The 22,764-nt window shown below is 37.2% G+C and overlaps 1 protein-coding gene across 5 annotated transcripts in view; it reads right to left on the reverse strand.

Annotated features, from left to right (window-relative positions):
* INTU (inturned planar cell polarity protein) overlaps positions 1 to 22,764 on the reverse strand; it is a 106,900-nt gene that overhangs the window by 17,154 nt on the left and 66,982 nt on the right. For all 5 annotated transcript variants that reach the window (XR_007726004.1, XM_050792361.1, XM_050792359.1 and 2 more), the window contains exons 9-13: positions 10,734 to 10,787; positions 6,517 to 6,579; positions 4,992 to 5,213; positions 3,853 to 4,335; positions 2,154 to 2,251 (exon numbers count right to left, since the gene is read on the reverse strand). Coding sequence is in view for 4 of the 5 variants with exons in the window: in XM_050792361.1 (XP_050648318.1) it covers positions 2,154 to 2,251; positions 3,853 to 4,335; positions 4,992 to 5,213; positions 6,517 to 6,579; positions 10,734 to 10,787 (920 nt within the window). In the remaining variant the exon portion in view is untranslated. The remainder of the gene's footprint in view (positions 1 to 2,153; positions 2,252 to 3,852; positions 4,336 to 4,991; positions 5,214 to 6,516; positions 6,580 to 10,733; positions 10,788 to 22,764) is intronic.

The following is a 22,764-nucleotide window of genomic DNA, read 5'->3' on the forward strand; positions in this document are numbered from 1 at the left end:
TTTAGGGTAGGCCAGGAGTTGGGAAGCTGTTGCAATAAAACCAGGTGAAAGAAAATGGGAGCCTAAACTAGGGCAGTGTCAATACGGGGGGTGAATGGATTCAAGAACTACTGGAATGCAGAATGGGTAGGACTTAGTTACTGAATGAGATGTTTTGTTTATGTTATTTTCAATATATTATATATATTTTATTTTACAAAGATAGGTGCATATAGGTTAGAATAATATATTACATCCTGTTTTATATCATGCTTTTAAAATGAACTGCATCGTATAAAAACACCTTTGCATATCAATAATGAGAATAAACACACATCTTTGGCACCTTTTAAAATAGGAGAGCCTATGATTTACACCACATGTGAATTTATGTTTAAAACATTGTTGAGAGAAAGTGTCTCCTTTTACTAGAGACAATGCCAATATAACATACATATTTTAAAAATTCTGATATGGAGTTAATAAAATTTCTGAGCAATAGTTTTTGTTAAATGGAAGACTAGAGTTTTGTGAGGGTACTTTTGGGTTCCATAAAAGGTTTGGTTCCAATTTATTTGTCTTAAAATCATGTTTAACTATCAAAAATTAAACATTTATATTTGGAGGCATTAAATACTAAATTTTAACGCATCAGATTTCTGATATATTATTTTATGCAGACAAGTTACTTTTTGTCTTGACTTAAGAAAAAAAGAATTTCCTAACAACTCTGTAACACATACATTTGAACTTATTGTAAAGTGTTTCAGTAGTTAAGAATGTGGTAGCTCTGTACTGTGTGTATGTGTGTGTGTGAATTCTATTAGTATGTGTCTAGTTGTTCAAATAAAAGTAAGCAATTGAGTTTATTACACTAGTTGATCCCACACATGATGTCATAAATACCTGCCAAGGCGCAGGCGGACCTGCGTGTCACCACATAAGTGCATAAGAAGTGAATATATAACATTTCATATTATAATAATTACAGACAGTTTAAGTTGCTAAACATTCTCTCCTCACTCAGTTTCTTTTACCTCAGAATTCCCTACTTGATGCAAGTTTGAAATTATACCTACTTTCTAAAGAGAGTGTTAAGGGACCAGTTCCCTGGTTCCCAAACTCTGAGAGCGAGATATACCGGGAGGAAACTTATTAGGAAGTACTCTTGGGAAAAACAGCTATGGGGTGGAGTGACTCAGCAGAACTGAGCAGAGGGAGAAGATGAACTGTCCTGCAGTGGCAACAAGTCTCAGCCGATACTACTGGGTACTGTGAAGCTTGGCTGGCCTTTCAGAGTTGTCTTCAATTTAGGCAAGGGGCCAAGCCTTTGTACTCACTTATTTATTAGTCATTAGAAGTGGGCTCCTCCCAGGGAGGAGTGTAACCTTAGCTGAGTCAACAAGTTTCCATGTAGGACACAGCCAGGGGAGTGACAAGGCTAGGGATCTGTGAGGCATTAGCAGCCACCATTCTCAAGTGTTGGGAAGGAATACCCTGAGCTAAGGTGTAACTGGACAGCACACCACTGCATCCACCAAACACTCCAAAAAATAGTAAACTCTAATTTAAAAATTATATTAAATATACAAAAGAGAGGTTACCTGTGGAGAGATAAAGGGGGACTTACACATTTTGAAATATTACTTTGTGGCCAGGCATGGTGGCTCACGCCCGCAGTCCCAGCACTTTGGGAGGCCGAGGCTGGCGGATCACAAGGTCAGGAGATCGAGACTATCCTGGCTAACATGGTGAAACCCTGTCTCTACTAAAGATACAAAAAATTAGCCGGGCGTGGTGGCGGGCACCTGTATTCTCCCAGCTACTCGGGAGACTGAGGCAGGAGAAATGGCGGAAACCCAGGAGGTGGAGCTTGCAGTGAGCCGAGATCGCGCCACTGCACTCCAGCCTGGGCGACAGAGCAAGACTTCGTCTCAAAAAAAAAAAAAAAAGGAAATATTACTTTGTGTGTTTTTTCTCTCTTACAATACTAATATGGTAATTTTCCTAAATGTGTAATGAAATATTAAGGAAATACCACAGATCTTACCTTTAATATGTAAGATATATCAAAATTACATTTATTGAGTAAAATACATGTTATAGAATTGTATTTTCTCACTGTGAAACTTCCTGAAAGAGTTTAAGTGAATAAGAAGAAGAAAGTTTCTTACTTCACTGTATTATATATTTCTAATTCTGTTTCTGGAAGGTCCTTTTTCAAGTTTCCCAAATGAAATGGATTTGGAAGAGTAGACTTCTTTTTAGTGACCTGAAAAATACAGTTAAGTAGATTGGTTTATATCTAAGATTGGAATCATATAGCAGAAACAATTTAAAAATTAAACATCCTTCTAAGAGAACTACTTACCACTTGCAATGCTTCTTTTAAGTATTTTTGATGCTAACTTGTACCTCTTGGCTTATCCATGGCTGACAGGGATCCCAGGGTCATGTCCTGGGAGGGCATGATGGTGTTCCCTGAAAACCTCCTACCAGAGCCATTACCAAGTTTGTATGTATGCATACTTGTCTCCCTTCCTAGACTCTGCACTCCTCAAAGTCAGGGGCAGTGTCTTACTCATCTCTGTATCTCCTTTGTGTAGTATGGCCCTTGGCACTTAGTAGGTATTCAATCAACATTTGTTGAATGGCTGAATCTTAAAGGTTAACTCAGTTTCTCTTAGGAGCTATTCATGGTTTGGTAATTCTTTAGTCTGTCCAAATCCTTTTAGACTATTTCCTACCAATTTCATCAACTGGGATAACAGGTATGGTACTGATGTGAGTACTTCCAAATACACCCCACTTAGGGGTCCAAAAGTATTCTATTGTTTGGTATGAGGAGATTGCATCTGGTTATTTATGCCATGCTACTAGCATCTCATATTTTATTTGTGCTCCTTCTCAGACTCCTCATCTGGTATCACCTCCATCTACCCAAATGACAAGTTTCAAAAGTGTTTTGAAAGATGACAGCATCACTAGAATAAGTACAAAGCCTCCCAGGATGAATGTTTTGATAATCATTTGGATATTTTATGGTATTTTCATGGGAAAAAATCAGGAAAAATGATCTGAAAAATGAACACCCTCTTTAGAGTCAACTTTAAAATCTTTAAGTATTACAAAGGCTCAGATTTTAAAATCTATAAAAATAGGATAATACACACATACACAGACACATAAACACACACATACACACATTTAGGGTTCTGATTCTCTTTGCTGAACATTTCATTGGCTATTTAGTCAGATCAGCCCCCAACAGGCCCCACAGCTTGGATGCTCTAGGAAAGAGATGTCATTGCAAATAGGAAAGAGATGAACACGGAAATTGAAATTAAAGCTTTCCTATTTCTAAGTACTGTTAAACAGATATGGATGTCAAGGAACTCTTGTCTTATTACTTGATATTTCTCTCTCTCTCTCTTTTTTTTTTTTTTTTTGAGACAGAGTCTCACTCTGTCACCCAGGCTGGAGTGACAAATCATGCGGTGGCACAATCTCAGATCATTGCAACCTCTGCCTCCTGGGTTTAAGCAATTTTTGTGCCTCAGCCTTCCGATGTATCTGGGATCACAGGTGTGCACCACCATGCCTGGCAATTTTTTTGTAATTTTATTAGAGGCTAGGTTTTGCCACGTTGGCCAGGCTGGTCTCGAACTCCTGGCCTCTAGCAATCTGCCATGCCTGGCCTGATATTTCTTTTTCTTTTTGGTTCAAAATCATTGGTTTGCCAGCAATGATTGAAATAACCACCATGTCAAATGAAGAATGGTATGCCACTAAAAAAATTGTCTTGCAATTATAAAACAAGGACTAGAGAGACAACTTAGCTCCCAGAATGTACACACTTGAATGAGTACACACCTTAAGCAAGGTCCCCCTTTCTTCTAAACCATCAGAGCCCTGAGATTCTCTTTGCTTCCGTACTGCATTTGGTGTAGTATGGGGGCTAAAGCCATCATCTTCTCCACCTTCACAACCATTGTCAGATCCTCCACTGCTACGGGAAGGACTGGGCTTACGTGTCTTTAAGGAATAGTCACCAAAAAGGGTTCTTCTGCATGTTGGAGAAGTTGCTACTTTGGAAGTACCTTGTAGCCTACTGAGAATAGGGGAAGTGGTCAAGCTATCTGTTTTTTCACGTGATCCAGTAAGGAACCAATCAGCACAAGACAAACAGGGGGTTGGAGAAGATGCTAGCCGTTCATCTATGCGAGAATCTACTCCATTCAGCTGGTGAAGAGTTGTTTTGACCTGATCCACATATATACAGTCTGGTCCAGGACTCCCAATAGCTTTGGATGCGCAACCTCCAGCTTCTAATAGTACACATAGCATATAATGTTTCTAGAGGGAAAAAATACAAATGTAGGTTTAGCTACCATGAAAATATTTACATAAAATGTGCATGTATAAATTTATAAATATTGAAGATATAGAGGCATATGGCATAATCATGTGATGATTATTAAAAATTCCTCCCTCATCTTTCCTTTTTGGTTATTATCAATGCTTCCTGATCCCAGCTGAAAACAATCTTACACTGCCTTATCTTGATATACCATCAAACCACTTCTTTTGAGACACAGAATTCCCTAAGATAGCTGTCAAGAGCCTCAGTTACTGGAAGTCCTTTCATCTGCAATTGCACATTTATTCTGTTTCTGATTCTATATTATTTTCATGCCTCCCTCCATCTCCAAAACAAGCCAATGGAAAAAACCACTATAGAAAGGGGAACAAAAGACTTTAGAAACCTGCTAAAATCTTTTCTTAGATTTTATTAATATTTGTCCATGAGTATTAAATGGATGAGGCATGTAACATTTCCTTGAATACTGGTATTAGACAAACTAATAATTTTACATGAGCATGTTTGTTTGTGTATTTATTTAGACAGTCAATAGATACCTATCTACCGCTACATCCCTCAATCCCAGCCGAAAAGAAAAAAAGAAAAGAAAAGAAGAAAAATCCCAAGAAAGAAGCTGAGGTAAACTTACCAAGCCAACAACTAGCAAAAAATATCTTCCTTCAGGTTCTGGAAAGACTTCAGCGCTTGAGTCTGCCAAAGGTCGGAGGTGATACTGAGGAAACACTTCTCTCCATATTATCAACTGACCAATTCTTTGTTTTGCTGCTAAAGGCAGCAGGCAATAGTGGCGACAGTATACGGCAATATCAATAAGATCATCCTTGGGTAAATGATTGCATATCAAATAACCCTTGAATTTAACCACAAAGAGCAAAAGTCTACCAGTGATATAAAGCAATAGTCCCATAATATATTTCTAAGAGTTTTATAAACACTTCTTCACTTGATTTAGAATATTCTAGTTTCAAATGGTGTAAATGAAGATATAGTAGATTTTTTTTTTTTTTCTTGAGGTCAAAGTAGAGCTCAAATGATAACTTAAGGTCTACCAACAGGCAGACTTAAGCACAAAGCAAGATCACCTCTGCACAGTATAGCTTCAGTATTTGGCAAAATTAGAAAAGAACTGAATTCTGATAATGGAAAGTCAAGAAGCACGGGTCATGACAGAGACTTTTCACTGTGCACCCTTCCCTATGGCTTCTTTGTTAGATATGTTTTACATTGTGTTTAAAAATCCTTTTTTAAAAATAAAAGTACTTAAATTCATTTGATGCTTTATTTGCTTTACATGAACATGAACTAAATGTTATATAAGATTTATTTAAAAGATGTAGGTTATTTTTCTTTTTTTTTGAGACAGAGTCTCACCCTGTCGCCCAGGCTGGAGTGTAGTGGCGTGAACTCAGCTCACTGCAGCTTCTGCTTCCCGGGTTCATGCCATTCTCCTGCCTCAGCCTCCTGAGTAGCTGGGATTATAGGCACGCACCACCATGCCCAGGTAATTTTTTTTTGGATTTTTAGTAGAGATGAGGTTTCACCATGTTAGACATGCTGATCTTGAACTCCTGACCTCTGGTGATCCACCTCCCTCGGTCCCCCAAAGTGATGGAATTACAGGTGTCAGCCACTGTGCCCAGCCAACTTTTCAACACAGGATAAAAAATACACTCTTTCAAAAGGAAATCCAGAAAAATATTGTTCTCTCTTACAAACTTGGTCCTTTGAGTATTGTTTCTCCTGTGCACATTTGTAAATACTTTATAAATGCTTTAGAATGCAATGAAACCATAAATATTTATTATATTTACAAATATGTAGATGCAAATCTTGTTTTAAGGTCTTAATCTGGTCAGGCATGGTAGCTCACGCCTGTAATCCCAGCACTTTGGGAGGCCAAGGCAGGAGGATTGCTTGAGCCTCGGAATTGCTTAAGCCCAGAAATTGGATGTTGCAGTGAGCTATGACTGTACCCTGCGCTCTAGCCTAGGTGGCAGAGCGAGACCCTGTCTCTAAAGTGAGAAAGATCTTAATCTTATGGTACCTACATTTAAAAGAAAAGAGATAAATGTATTTTTCATGTTTGTAAAATTTTTGACAATTTAGGTCTGTTTATACAATGCTGGACATTTAGACTTCCAGCTTCAACTTACCTTGTAAAATAGAGAAGACCCCAAAATTGTATACAGCCGCCTCATGTCATAGTAATCCTCAGACTGGGGGAAAAATTCATAGTGGATTTTATATTTTTATTTTTTTGTGATAAAAATTCCAATTAAGCTATAATAGTTAAAATGAAAATTATATTCTTTAGTAACTAAACTTTTCATAGTGTCATCTTTAGAAATCAATATACTAGAGTATTAGGATGAAATATAATATGTATATGTTTATTTCACTGAGAACAACCTTATTTTTTATTCTTTTAAGATGCTTGATTAGAGACATTAAGAACATGAAATCTGTTACTCTATGAGGGATTTCTTACAACATACCTTTTTAGGACAAAAAACTTTTACTCTACATCATCTACAGTATCCAATATTACCATATGCTATTTTTGAAAGCACTAATTGATGCAACCTATTTGCAAGCTACTGAGTAGTATGTAAAAAAAATTAAGTATACATACCCTTTGAATAATTCTACTTCTAGAAATCTACAGGAATACTCAAGGAATGGAATCATGATTTTTATATAAAAAGCTAACAGTTGGATTATTTGTAATATGGAAAAATCAGAGATAACATGATATTCAACAATAGAGGAATGGCCAGCAAAACTAGATATACCACAGAATATCACAGATATGTTAAAAAAATATGATTGATCTATATGAGCAGGCATAAAAGGTTTCAGATACACTGCTCAGTAAAGAATGCAAGCTGCAGAACAAAATATACACTATCATCTGATTTCTGTTAAAAATAGCATCCCCACCAACTATATACATGTGTGTTGGTTTGTGTGTGGGAATGTATGTATATGGAAAAAGGTCTGGAAGGATACATTCCAATCCATAAGAGCAGTTATACCTGGGGATGGAAGTGAGAGAAAGGGATAAGCGAAGGTATTTGCTTTTAATAACCATGCTTAGAGCTTCACCCTGTACACAGCTATTACTTTTATAAGTTTTTTTCTTCTTAAAAAACCCAACGAAACCTAAAGAAAACTAAAAACTGGAAATAACACAGCCATTCCTCAGTCAGGGAATGGATAAACAAATTGTGATACATGTATATGATGGAATACTACTATTCAGCAATATTAAGTACTGAACTGCCTGCACAGTAGCAGGAATGAATCTTAAATCCATTATGCTAAGTTAAAGCCAGACACAAAAATTACCTACTGTATGATTATTTATTTATTTACATTCTCAAGACACATGTGGAGTGTCTGGTTTATTCAAAGGGGCTGTCAGAGGCCCGACCACGGAGCAGGAACCAAATAGTTGGCAGCAATGGGGCTGAACAGGGCAGGGATGCCCAGGTACGAGAAGAGGGGTGTGCTGAGCAACCAGAGCAGCATTACGGCCAGGTTGAGCAGGATGACTCACTTTATATGACATCCTGGAAAAGGCAAATCATGGGGACAGAACACAGATCAGTGATTGCCAGAGGTTGGGGGTATAGAGAGGGGTTGACTATAAAGGGGAAAGAAGAATTTACTGAATGTAAATTACACCTTAATAATAATTTTTAAAAACTAAGGAAAACACAGCATTAGGATTAAATCTTTAATTTCACCAAAAAGTATAGAATAGATCCTTATTTTCATATTTTTTTAATTAAGGCAAAATTCAATGTGAAGTGTCCTGTGAGTTTTGACAAATGCATACAGCTATGTAAGCACCACCAAAATCGAAATGTAGAACAGTTCCCTCAGCACCTCCCTAAACCAACTTTTTTTCTGAGTAGTAGTCCATTCCTGGATATACCAGAATTTGTTCTGGTATTCACACCTGCTGATGGACAGTTAAGTTATTTGAGTTGTTTCCACTTTTTGGCTATTACAAATAAAGTTATTTTGTATACAGGTCTTTGTATTACATATGCTTTCAGTTCTCTTGGTTTAAAAAGAGAGGAACAGACTGGTTGAATTATATGGTAGGTATATGTTTAGGTTATTAAGAAATTGCCAAACTGTCTTCCAAAGTAGTTGTACCATTTTACATTCTCAATTTATCCATTTTTTCTTTTATGAATTGTGGTTTTTTTTGTTTGTTTGTTTTGTTTTTACTGTATCTAGGAATCCCAATAGATTATCTTTAACCATAGAAAATATTGTTAATTCCACTGCTCATTAAAATAGTGTTCTATAAAGGCAGGAATTAGATTTTTAAATTAAACACTGGATGTAAGTTCCAAAAATCAGATATTTTAATATTTTAGTTCTGAACTGCTCCTAATGGTTAATATCCATCTAAACATTTTCCATTACTCAAAAAATTATGAGCCATAAGAGTTTACCATGCCTAAATTTCTATTGTTTTTACAGACAAAACACCCTTCCATTTGTTTAGGGTGTTTGTTAAGACTCAGTTACCCCTTCAAGTTAACATTCTCCTCCCAATTTCACTGGCAATCTTCTTGAGAATAATCCACACCTTATGGCTTTTACTTCCCTTACTTCCCATTTACTTTGTAAAAGAACTTTTATTACTGAGAATTTCAGCGTATACAAAAAGGGAATTGTATAATTAGTTCCTGTATAGCCATCACCACCCAGGTTTAACTATGACCAGTCCATGGCTCATCTTGTTTCACCTGTATCATCATCTTCCCTTCCTCCTGCTGAATTATTTCAAAACCAATACCAGATATTATATCATTTCATCTGTAAACACTTCAGAATGTATGTATAAAACAGAAGGAATTTAAAAATACATATAATCATAATACCATTATCACAATATAAAGAATTATTTTCATCTAATACCCAGTCATTTGTGCTTACATTTCCTTGAATGTATGAGACTCATGAATAGATTCAGCCTCATCTATGAGATTCGTTGTCTCATAGATGTTTTTAAAACTTTGTTTGAATTAGGATCTACGAAAGGACATATATACACTTGGTTGATAATATTCAGTCTCTTGTAACTGAGTTCTCTCTCAACTTCTCTCCCTTCTCCCCAACTTCAGACCACCCTTTTCTAATTTATTTGGAGAAGAAACTGTCCTGCAGTATTTGCCAGTCTGGATTTTGCTGACTGCAACCCCTCTTCCCCAAATGGGGTCATTTAACATGCCCCCTTTTCAATGGTATTTCCTATAAATTAGTAGTTAGATCTTGAGGCCTCATCAAGCATATTTTATAGGTGGTCTGTGTGCTTCCATCAGGAACAACATATTATCTGTTGCTTTTCTGTTTGTGATATTAATAGCTGTTGATGACCATTGCCTAGATCCATTAATTCATTGAGGGACTGCAAAATGGTGATATTCCAATTCTGTGTCTTTCTTGACATTTCAGTTAGACTACTTTCATTAAAAGAAGCTCTCCTTCACCTCCGTTTGGTAACCTTGACATATGGTTTAGACAGGAAAGGCAGGATAAATGTCTGATTTTTCTTCATTTAACAGTTTTCACAAAAACAAGTTGATGCCCTCATATTCTCCAAAGTTGACTAGCAAGTTTCTTTTTTTTTGTTTTTAGTATCTTTATGCACTTATGAACTTATACATATCTGATGTGTTTCAATCTGTTGTAGGTATTTCCTTATAGATGTTCAACAGGGAGCCTCTTCAAGTTGTCTCATGACAATTTGAGCTCTACCATAACCCTATTAATTTTTGGAAAGCCTTCTGAATTTCTGATACGACAAGATGTTCTCAGACTTATCTTGTACATTTTCAGCCCCAAGTTTGAATGAGCCAATTCTTGAGGAGTCCTGGTTCCTTTTGGTGAGAAATGTTATTTATACACCATGGCCTGGGTATTAGTGGTACTTATCATTACTGCGACGGTCACTATTGCTAGGCCTTTTCATTGGACATAGCTAGGAAATACAATAATTAAAATATTAAAAACCATATTGAGACTTCCAATTTAAGTACAGCTCTACAGGGTTCTTATTTAACTTAATCAGTATTACATTTATATTTGTTTTCCTCAAAAACTTAGTTCTTAGTGACACCAGTGTAATCAATCATTTTTAATCCCATAATATACATTGTGTAACAACTATTTCAACTGAGTAGAAAATCCTAAGGCAAGAAAATGGATTTTGTCACAGTCAAAACAGAGGACTAATGTGTATTTCAAGATTATTATATATCCACTTGGTAAATATTTAGAATAATGACTGGTATACAAAACAAGAATTCAACATTGAGGCTTTTGTAAAACTTACTCCTTCTCTTACCAGTTCTGCAAAATCTGCAGCCTCCAAGTCACTTAATGCCATGTCTAATTCCATCTATGTTAAAAAAAAAAAAAAAAAGAGAGTAACATAAGCATTTGACTCATATTAGTTACTTTTTTAGTAATGGCCATACAAAAAGTGCTTAATTACTACTTGAAAATTGAGTATCTTTCTCCTTTGTGTTACTTAAGAAATGTCTCAAAATGGAACATAATGTTTTCAAGCTTTGCAATTATAAAAGTTTACTTATTTAACATATTGTTTTTAAGCTTTGCAAACATAAAACAACTTACTCATTTAACATAGCATATTTCAACTAAATCTCAATAACTGCAAAATGGGTCTTCAGCATATATTCAATGCATAGTAAATTTATGAGCTTCAGAAGTTGCTTTCCAGTTTTAAGTTAGAAATTAATTTAACCCTTTTGATTTCATAGAAGAAAGTGAAAATCAGTCTTAAGGTAGCCAACTTATTTTGAGTTGTTCTTGTTTCTCCATTTTTTGTATATTACTCAACGGTTGGATTCTTGAAAAATATCAACATTCTTCCCTGTCTTTCTCCTGGACACAATGTTTTGCATTCAAGGGTTGTCAATCTTTATTCCTAGATTAAAACACAAAGGCAAGTGTTCCTCTGGAATCTGGCACAGTTCAACTATCCCAGAGAGTTATCAGAAAAAAAACTCTTACTTAGGATTTGGGTTTTGTTTTTATGGAAATTGCCTGAGCTCTGTCATGTATCACCTTTGTTCTTCTTTGAAGCATTCCAAATTTAAAAACAGAATAAATTTAATCTGAAGTTTAATCTGTAATACAAATATATATATAAATCAAAACTATAGGCAATTGAATTTTATAGCATACATGCTATTTGTGAATAAGAACCCCCCCTTTTTTTTTGAGATGGAATCTCGCTCTGTCGCCCTGGCTAGTGCGCAGTGGTGCAATCTCAGCTCACTGCGATCCGCCTCCCAGAGAATCTTTTTTTTTTTCTTTAAAGGCCAAGGCACTCTCTGCAGGACTGTTTCACACACTAACTGTGTCTTACTGAGATGACAAAAGCTTTTGAAATATTAGTCATGCCTTTCAATGCTTTTCACACAGTATGAGTTATTACTCATTTGTGACCTACATTTTTCTGCATCTAGCAAATACTTCAGGTTCCCTTTTTTTGTGGCTATTAGTCTGTCTTGTGAAAAACCACAGGACAAAAAATTACTGATTTGTGGTATTTGATCTCAGAAACTGTTCAATGAGTTACTATTCCTGCTACTAAACTCTACAGGCTAATTAATGTACAATATTACTATAATATATATGTTTGTTTATATTCCTTAAATGAAAATATAAAAATATCTTTCTCTTAATTATTTCACTGTACCCTAGGAAAATATGATTGGAAAAAAAAAAAAAACCAAAATGAGGAAATTCTCAAATACCTGGGAAGAAAAACTAAAGTAAGACCTCATCATATACTAAACCTGGAACAAATAAGTTTTTTCCAAGTTAAAAATAACTATTTAGTTTGTTTTTAAAAATAAGCAAGCAAAAATAACTATTTCCACCTAAAATTGCCAGGCATAAGTTACCCCACACACGATTTTTTTTTTTTTTTTTTGAGATGGAGTCTCCCTCTGATGCCCAAGGTGGAGTGCCAGTGGCTCAATCTTGGCTCACTGCAAGCTCTGCCTCCTGGGTTCACGCCATTCTCCTGCCTCTGCCTCCCAAGTAGCTGGGACTACAGCGCCCACCACCACGCCCGGCTAATTTTTTGTATTTTCAGTAGAGATGGGGTTTTGCCATGTTAGCCAGGATGGTCTTGATCTCCTGACCTTGTGATCCGCCCACCTCAGCCTCCCAAAGTACTGGGATTACAGGTGTGAGCCACCGTGACCGGCCTCACACACGTTTTAAACTAGATTTCTTTTTTGGACGTAGTTTCACTCTGGTTGCCCAGGCTGGAGTGAAATGGTATGACCTCAGCTCACCGCAACCTCCGCCTCCCAGGTTCAAGTGATTCTCCTGCCTCAGCTTCCCACGTAGTTGGGATTATAAGCATGCACCACCACGGCCAGCTTATTTTGTATTTTTAGTAGAGACGGGGTTTCTCCATGTTGGTCAGGCTGGTCTTGAACTCCCAACCTCAGGTGATCTGCCCGCTTCGGCCTCCCAAAGTGGTGGGATTACAGGCATAAGCCACCACACCTGGCCTTTAACTAGATTTCTTAAGGCATTAAATTCCTTAATATTTTCTATGGGAAGATACATAGTCAATAAATCCTACTGTTTTTACTACAATGAGAAATCTCAAGAGAAATGGAATCAACCTAAGTGTTCATCGACAGATGAATGGATAAAGAAAATGTGCTATATGTACATAATGGAATACTATTCAGCCATAAAAAAGAACAAAATCCTGTCATTTATGACAATACAGATTAACCTAGAGGGCATCATGTTAAATGAAGTAAGCCAGGCACAGAAAGACAACTACCACATGATCTCACTCATATGTGGAACGTAAAAAAGCTGATATCACAGGAGAGTAGAATGGTGATTACTAAAGGCTTGGTTAGTTAGGGGAGAGGGTGAATGAGGAAATGTTGGTCAAAGGAATTACAATCACAGATAAGACGAGTCAAATTTAAAAAATATATTTAGAACAGGTAAGCTTACAGAAATGAAACTATGCAAATGATTGCCTGTGGCTGGAGGGGTAGGGAGAAGAAGAAATTGGGAGGGGAAAGAGAAAAGTAAATAATAACTACTAATGGTCACGGAATTTCTTTATTAGATGGTGAAATGTTCTAAAATTGATTGTGGTGATGGTTAGGCAGCTCTATGAACAGACTAAAAATATTGGATTGTACATTTTAAATGAGAAAATTCTATGGTATGTGAAATATCTCAATGAAGCCATTAAGGAAAACGAACTTAAGTTCATGTAACTACTGTTCAAGCTGAAAATTTAAAATACACTGAGTAGAGAATCTTGACTATTAAACTGCTGTGCTATACTGCCTTAAATAAGTAATTGGCAATTTAAACAGATAGGGCTTTATTGGTCTAAAACAATGAGGTTTAATAATTTACTCTCATGTCTCCGAATGTTTCAGTATAAAGTGAAGGTCTTAAAAATATTTTGAACTAAAAAAAATGAAATCACAACTTATCAAAACTTATGTGGTACAGCAAAAGTGGTGTTCGGGGGAAATTTATAGCATTAAATGCATATATTAAAAAAAGAGAGATCTGAAATCAATAATCTAAGTTTCTATTTTAAGAAACTAAACAAAAAGCAAATTAAATCTAAAATATGCAGAAGAGCAGAAATAATAAAAAATTAGAGGAGAAATCAATGACAATGAAAACAGGAAAGCCATAGAGAAAAATCAATGAAACCAAAAGCTGGTTCTTCGAAAAAAAATCAATAAAATGTATAAGCCTCTAGCCTAACTAAGATAAAAATAGAGAGGACACAAATTACTAAAGCAGAAATGAAAGTGGGGGCATTAGTACAGAGTCCATGGACATTAAAAGGATAGGAGAAGAATACTGTAAACAACCCCATGCTCACAAATTTGATAACCTAGATGGAATGGAAAAATTCCTTGAATGATACCAGAAGAAACAGATACTATAAATTGGTCTATACTTATTAAAGAAATTGAATCAATAACGATTTAATCAACTTGCAAAAGCAGAATGCACCAGGCCCAGATGGGTAGACTGGTGAATTCTACCAAACATTTAAATAAGAAATTATACCAATTCTCTATAATTTCTTTCAGAAGACAGAAACAGAGGGAATACTTCCTAACTCATTCTATGAGGTCAGCATTATCCTAATACTAAAACTAGACAAAGACATTATAAGAGCAAACAAACAAACAAAAAAAGACAGACCAGTATCTTTCATGAACACAGATTCAAAAACCTCCAATAAAATATTAGCAGAGGGAATCCAACAATGTCTAAAAAGAAATATACACCACAGCCAAGGGAGATTTATCGCAGGTATGCAAGGCAGGTTTGACATTCAAAAACCAATTAATGTAATCCATCAAATCAATGGGCTTAAAAAAAACACATGATTCTATCAATATATGCAGAAAAAGCATTTGATAAAATCCGATACCCCTTCATGATAAAAACTCTTAGTATACTAGGAATAGAGGGAAACTTCTTCATCTTGATAAAGAATATCTACAAAAAACCTAGTTAACTTCATAGTTAATGGTGAGAAATGAGATACTTCCTAAGATCAGAAAGGGGAAAGGATGTTCCCTACCACCACTCCTTTTCAACATCATACTGGGAGGCCTAGCTAATGCAATAAGGCAAGAACACGAAATAAATGATTGGGAAGGAAGAAATAAAACTGTCTTTGTTCATAGATGACATGATTGTTTACATAGAAAATCTGAAAGAATTGACACAATCTTATATATTACAATTTTCTATATTAACCTTATATACTGTATCAGTATATAAGGAACCTCTGCTTCCCGGGTTCAAGTGATTCTCCCACCTCAGCCTCCTGAGTAGCTGGGACTACAGGCATGTGCCACCACACTTGGCTTATTTTGTATTTTTTGGTAGAGGTGGGGTTTCACTGTGTTGGCCAGGCTGGTCTTGAACTCCTGACCTCAAGCAATCCGCCCATCTCAGCCTCCCAAAGCACTGGGATTACAGGCACGAGTCACTGTACCCAGCATAAAAGTCAATTGCTTTCCTATATACCAGCAATGAATAAGTGGAATTTGAAATTAAAAACACAATATCACATACCTTAGCATTCCCAAAAATAAAATATACTTAGTTATAAATTTAACAAAGTATACACAATATCTATGTGAGGAAAACTACCATACTCTGATAAATGAAATCCAAGGAGAACTAAACAAATGGAGAGATATTCCATGTTCAAGGATAGAAGACTCAATATTGTCAAGATGTCAGTTCTTCACAACTTGATCTATATATGCAATGCAATCCCAATCAAAATTCCAACTAGGTATTCTAAAGTTTATATGGAGAAGCAAAAGACCAAGAATAGCCAGTACAATATTGAATGACAAGAACAAAGGCTTGGGACTGATACTATCCTACTTTAAGACTTAATATAAACCTACAGTCATCAAGACATTGTATTATTGGTGAAAGAACAGATAAATACATCAATGGAACACAGAGTCCACAAATACACCCACATAAATACTGTCAACTGATCTTTGACAAAGGAACAAATACAATGTAAAAAGGAAAAATGGTCTTTTCAACAAATGGTGCTAGAACAGCTGGGCACCCATATAAAAAATATCAATCTAGACACACACCATACACCCTACACAAAAATTAACTCTAAGTGGACCATATGTCTAAATGTAAAATGCTAAACTATAAAATTCCTAGAACATGGGAGAAAATTTAGATGACATTGGGTCTGACACTAACTTTTTAGATACAACACCAAAACCACAATCCATGAAACTGATAAGCTAGACTTCATTAAACTAAAAACTATTGCTCTGCAAAATACGATGTCAATAGAATAAGATGAGCCGCAGACTGGGAGAAAATATTTGAAAAAGACACATCTGATAAAGAACCATTATCTAAAATATACAAAGACCTCTTAAAACTCCACAATAAGAACACATACAAAAAAATTTAAAAATGGTTGAGAATAGGATTAAGATGGCAGATAGGAGGCAAGACTAGTTTGCAACTCTTGCTCGAATGGACAGGGCTGCATGTGGACATTCACATCGTGAACTTTTGCTCCAAGAACTATGGCAGAAACATACCAGGAAAGCTGAGAAAATCCGTAGACCCTTTGAAGGAACTGGATCACTGCTGCAGGCTCCCTGAGATGCTGAAAAACTATGAGTCTGCTTGCTTTCTCAATGGGGAGGCTCCTGGTCTGGGGCAAGTTCTAAGCCCTGGTCACTGGCTGCCTAGAAATAGACCCGGTGCTGTTGAGGGGGCATGGTGGGAGTGAGACTGGCTTTTAGGACTGCAGGCTGTGTGGGAGAGGGGTAAGGCCCGTGACTGCCGGTTTTCCCCTACTTCCCTGGTGACCTGTATGACTCAGCAGAGGCAGCCATAATCCCCCCCTAGGAATACAACTCCATTGGACTGGGAACTGCACCTCCATCCCCCACAGCAGCTGCGGCAAGCCCTGCCCAAGAAGAGTTGAAGCTCAGACAATAACAAGCTCGGGCCTATCCCTGTCTCCACCTAGTAGTATTTCTCTACCTACTCTGGTAGCCAAAGACAAAGGTCATAATCTCTTGGGAGCTCTATGGCTCTGCCCACTGCCTGAGAAACCTGAATACTTAACCAGGTGTCCCTAGGGCAAGTTTACATCCTCCCTAGATGACTGCAGCTGATGCACTCTTGAAAGTGCCACCTCCTGACTGGAGGCCAACACAAAACCAGTGCACTAAACAAAAACACAACCAGGGACACCTTACAGAGTCCACTTCACTCCATTGCTACCTGCATTGGAGCAGGTGCTGATATCCACGGCTGCAAGACCTGAAGATGGATCACATCATAGGACTCTTTGCAGACACTTCCCAGTACCAGCCTGGAGCCCGGTAGCTCTGCTGGGTGGCTAGACCAAGAAGAGCAAAAACCATCACTACAGTTCAGCTCTCAGGAAGCTCCATTCCTAGGGGAAGGGGAAGAACACCACATCAAGGGATCATCCCATGGGACAAAAGAATCTGAATAGCAGCCCACGAATCCCAGATCTTCACTCTGACATAGTCTACCCAAATGAGAAGGAACCAGAAAAACAATTCTGGTAATATGAGAAAACAAGGTTTTTTTTTTTTTTTTTTTTTTTTTTTTTTTTTTTTTTTTTGAGACGGAGTCTCGCTCTGTCGCCCAGGCTGGGGTGCAGTGGCCAGATCTCAGCTCACTGCAAGCTCCACCTCCCGGGTTCCCGCCATTCTCCTGCCTCAGCCTCCCGAGTAGCTGGGACCACAGGTGCTGCCACCTCGCCCGGCTAATTTTTTGTGTGTGTTTTTAGTAGAGACGGGGTTTCGCCGTGTTAGCCAGGATGGTCTCGATCTCCTGACCTTGTGATCCGCCCGTCTCGGCCTCCCAAAGTGCTGGGATTACAGGCTTGAGCCACCGCGCCCGGCCAAGGTTTTTTTTTTTAACACCTTCAGAAGATCATACCAGCTCACCAACAATAGATCTAAACCAAGATGAAATCTCTGAATTGCCAGAAAAAGAATTCAGAAGGTCAATTATTAAGCTAATCAAGAAGGCACCCGAGAAACATGAAGTCCAGCTTAAAGAAATGAAAAACATTATATGGGATATGAAAGGAAAATTCTTCAGTGAAACAGATAGCATAAACAAAAAACAGTCACAACTTTTGGAAATCAAGGACACACTTTGAGAAATACAAAATATACTGGAAACTCTCATAACAGAATCAAACAAGCAGAAGAAAGAACTTCAGAGCTTGAAGAAAAGGCTTTTGAATTAACCCAATCCATCAAACACAAAGAAAAAGGAATTAAAAAAAAAATGAACAAAGCCTCCAAGAAGTTCGGGACTATGTTAAACGTCCAAACCTAAGAATAATTGGTGTTCCTGAGGAAGAAGAGAAATCTAAAAGTTTGGAAAACATATTTGAGGGAATTAATTGAGGAGAATTTCCCCAGCCTTGCTAGAGATCTAAACATCCAAATACATGAAGCTCAAAGAACACCTGCGAAATTCATCACAAAAAGATCATCACCTAGGCACATAGTGATCAAGTTATCTAAAGTCAAGACAAAGGAAAAATCTTAAGAGCTGTAAGACAAAAGCATCACGTAACCTATAAAGGAAAACCTATCATATTAACAGCAGAAACACAAAAAACTAGAAGGGATTGGGGTCCTATTTTTAGATGCTTTAAACAAAACTATTATCAGCCAAGAATTTTGTATCCAGTGAAACGAAGCTTCGTAAATGAAGAAAAGATATAGTCTTTTCCAGATAAACAAATGCTTAAAGAACTCGAGATGATTCAAAGACTTAAACAAATCTAAGACGTGAAACCACAAAGATGCTAGAAGGTAACATTGGAAAAACCCTTCTAGACATTGGCTTGGGCAAAGGCTTCATGACCAAGAACCCAAAAGCAAATGCAACAAAAACAAAGATAAATAGATGGGACTTAATTAAACTAAAAAGTTTCTGAATAGCAAAATAAATAATCAGCAGAGTTAACACCCCACAGAGTGGGAGAAAATCTTCACAATCTATACATCTGACAAAGGACTAATATCCAGAATCTACAAGGAACTCAAATCGGCAAGAAAAAAACAATCCCATCAAAAAGTGGGCTGAGGAGATGAACAGACAGTTCTCAAAAGAAGATATACAAATGGCTAACCAGCATATGGAAAAATGATCAACATCATTAACTATCAGAGAAATGCAAATCAAAACCACAATGCGATACCACCTCACTCCTGCAACAATGGCCATAATAAAAAGAAAAATAGATGTTGGTGTGGATGTGGCAAAAAGGGATCACTTTTATACTGTTGGTGGGAATGTAAACTAGTACAACCACTATGGAAAACACTATAGAGATTCCTTAACTAAAAGTAGATCTGCTGGTTGATCCAGCAATCCCACTACTAGGTATCTACTCAGAGGAAAAGAAATCATTATACGAATAAGATATTTGCACACACGTTTATAGCTGCACAATTCACAATTGCAAAAATATGGAACCAGACGCCCATTAATCAATGAGTGGATAAAGAAAATGTGGTATATATATACCATGGAACACCACTCAGCCAGAAAAAGGAACAAAATAATGGCATTTGCAGCAACCTGGATGGAATTGGAGACTATTATTCTAAGTGAAGTAACTCAGGAATGGAAAACCAAACATCGTATGTTCTCACTCATATGTGGGAGCTAAGCTATGAGGATGCAAAGACTTAAGAATGATACATTGGACTTTAGGAACTTGGGGGAAAGAGCAGGGGGTGGCAAGAGATAAAATACTACACATTAGGTACAGTGTACACTCCTTGCGTGGTGGGTGAACCAAAATCACAGAAATCGTCATTAAATGACTTATTCATGTAACCAAACACCACTTCTTCCCCAAAAACCGATTGAATTTAAAAAAATGGGCCAAAGGCCTTAACAAACAGTTCACCAAAGAAGATATTCAGAAGGCAAATAAGCACATGAAAAGATGTTCCATATCATATGGTCATCAGGGAAATGCAAATTAAAATAACAATGAGACAGAACTAGACACACAGTAGAATGACCCAAATCCAATATACTGACAACACTAAGTACTGACAAGGATATGGAACAACAGGAACTCTCATTCATTGCTGGTAGGAATACAAAATACAGCCACTTCAGAAGACAGTTTGGTAGTTTCTTACAAAACTAAACATTCTCTTGCTGTTTGACCAAGAATTAATTGTCCAAACGTGGAAGCAACCAAGATTTTCAGCGAATGGATGAATAAACTGTGGTACATCTGAACAATGAAATACTATTCAGCGTTAAAAAGAAATGAGCTATCAAGCCGTAAAAAGACAAAGAGGAACTTAAAATATGTATTACCAAGTGAAAGAATCCAATCTGAAAAGGCTACATACTATATGATTACAACTATATAACATTTTGGAAAATGCAAAACGATGGAGGCAGTGAAAAGATCAATTGTTTCCAGCGGTTAATGGAAAGGGAGGGATGAAAAAGAGGGATAGGCAGAACACAGAGGATTTCCGGGGCTGCGAAACTACTCTGTATAATACTACAAGGATGGATCCATGTCATTATAATCTGTCTAAATCCATAGAATGTACACCACCAAGAATGAACCCTAATGTAAATGATGGACTTTGGGTTATTATGATGTGTCAATGTAGGTTCATCAATTATAACAACTGTACCCCTGTGGTGGGGGAATGTTGATAATGGAGAGGCTATGCATGTGTGATGTATGGGGGAAGGGGGCATGTGGGAAATCTATACCTTTCTCTCAATTTTACTGTGAACGTGAAACTGCAGTAAAAAATAGAATTAAAAAAAAGCTTCAATTGTTGTTATTCAAATTTTATATTAATCAAATAGAGCTTTAGACTACTTTAGCAGAAGGTATCTAGCTCTCTTCCCAAAAGTATTGTTCTCAATCTCCTAACTGGACTACAAAATATAGAAAACAACTAAGCCAGATCCTCACTGTTTCCTGTGTATTAATTTCACCTGCTCAACTTGCCTGTGCACATCTAGAGGTTTTTCTGCATTCTGCAAAGCACGGCACAGACTTGAGGAACCGGCACAATGAACACTGATCTCCACACAGTAGTGTTAGATGTAACAAGGATAAAAGCAGCCAAAGCATTGACAAGATAAGCAACAGCTATGTTTTAAGGCAATGAATTAAAAATATATACCAGAATTCACACAGTGATTTCTCAATTTGATATTCTTTTAGGGTGAAATAAAGAAAAGCATATAAATCTTTTAAAGAAATATATGCTAAATTAACAAAACTCTCAATGAAAAAGAGGTAGCCTTCACATGCAATCTGTAAGCCCCCAATAGACAATATTTAAGAACATCTTAAACTTTTTTGAGGAAAGATAATATTTAATCTTAATGTATCTAAATTCTAAACACACTACCCCTAAAACATTAAGTACCTCTACTATTACAGAAAGAAGGGACTATATATTTTGAGGTAAGAGGTTTCTTTAATGAAGAAATTCTGACAGAGGGGCAAGAACCTAGGTAATGGCCAGGTAGAATGGCAAGCCTCAAGAGATGGTACCTTCTGACTCATGAAGTGGGCATGGGCCCTGTGGCTGAGGAAAAAAGACCCCAGAATGAGAATGGACATGAGACAGTCTTTGGAACCAGGGTCTTTCTTTTTTTTTTTTTTTTTTTAAAGTATCAACTTTATTGAGACAGAATGTACATTCAAATAAACTGCACCCATTTTAAGTGTATAGTTTGTTTTGATGAAGATATGCAATTGTGTAATTACCACCACTTTCAAGATATGGGTCTTTCTCTTTTAAAGGTAAAGTTATCTAGTTACTTTCTATGTTTCTACCTATATTGAACACTTACATCCTTCCGTCCCTCTTCCCTCCCCCTTTCCTTTCCCCTTTCCTTCTCCTTTCCTTTTTTCTTTTCTCTTCCTTTTTTTCCTCTTTTTTCCTTTTCCTTTTTCCTTTCCTTTCCTGAGATAGGGTCTCACCCTGTTGCCCCACTGTAGTACAGCGGTACAATCATAGCTCACTGCAACTATGATAGAGTGGGGAGCCCAACTCCTGGGCTCAAGTAATCCTTCCACTTCAGCCTACTGAGTAGCTGTAACTACAGGTGTGTGCCACCATGCTCTGCTAATGTTTAAAGTTTTTGTGGAGACAGGGTCTCCCTATGTTGTCCAGGCTGGTCTTGAACTCTTGGCCTCAAGTGATCTTCCCACCTCTGTCTCCCAAAGCACGAGGATTACAGGCATGAGCCACCATGCTCAGCCAATGCTTATATATTTTTATGAAAACATTAGGTAGAATTATATATCTCATACTTTTTAGTTTTTTATACAATTTAAGAAAATGGTAGGCCAGGTGCCATGGCTCATGCCTGTAATCCAGCACTCTAGGAGACTGAGGCGGGCAGATTGCTTGAGCTCAGGAGTTCAAGACCAGCCTGGGAAACATGGAGAAACATGGTCTCTACTAAAAATACAAAAATTAGCCAGGCATGGTGGTGTGCACATGTAGTTCCAGCTACCTGAGGGGCTGAGGGGGGAAGATCACCCGAGCCTGCGATGTGGAGGCTGCAGTGAGTTATGATTACGCCACTGCACTCCCACTCCAGCTGGGGTGACAGAGCGAGACCCTGTCTCACAAAAAAAAAAAAAAAAAAAAAAAAAAAGAAAAGAAAAAGGAAGGAAGGAAGGAAAGAAGGAAGGAAGGAAGGAAGGAAGGAAGGAAGGAAGGAAGGAAGGAAGGAAGGAA

The sequence above is a fragment of the Macaca thibetana genome, chromosome 5, assembly GCF_024542745.1.
Source record: "Macaca thibetana thibetana isolate TM-01 chromosome 5, ASM2454274v1, whole genome shotgun sequence".
Classification (NCBI taxonomy): domain Eukaryota; kingdom Metazoa; phylum Chordata; class Mammalia; order Primates; family Cercopithecidae; genus Macaca; species Macaca thibetana.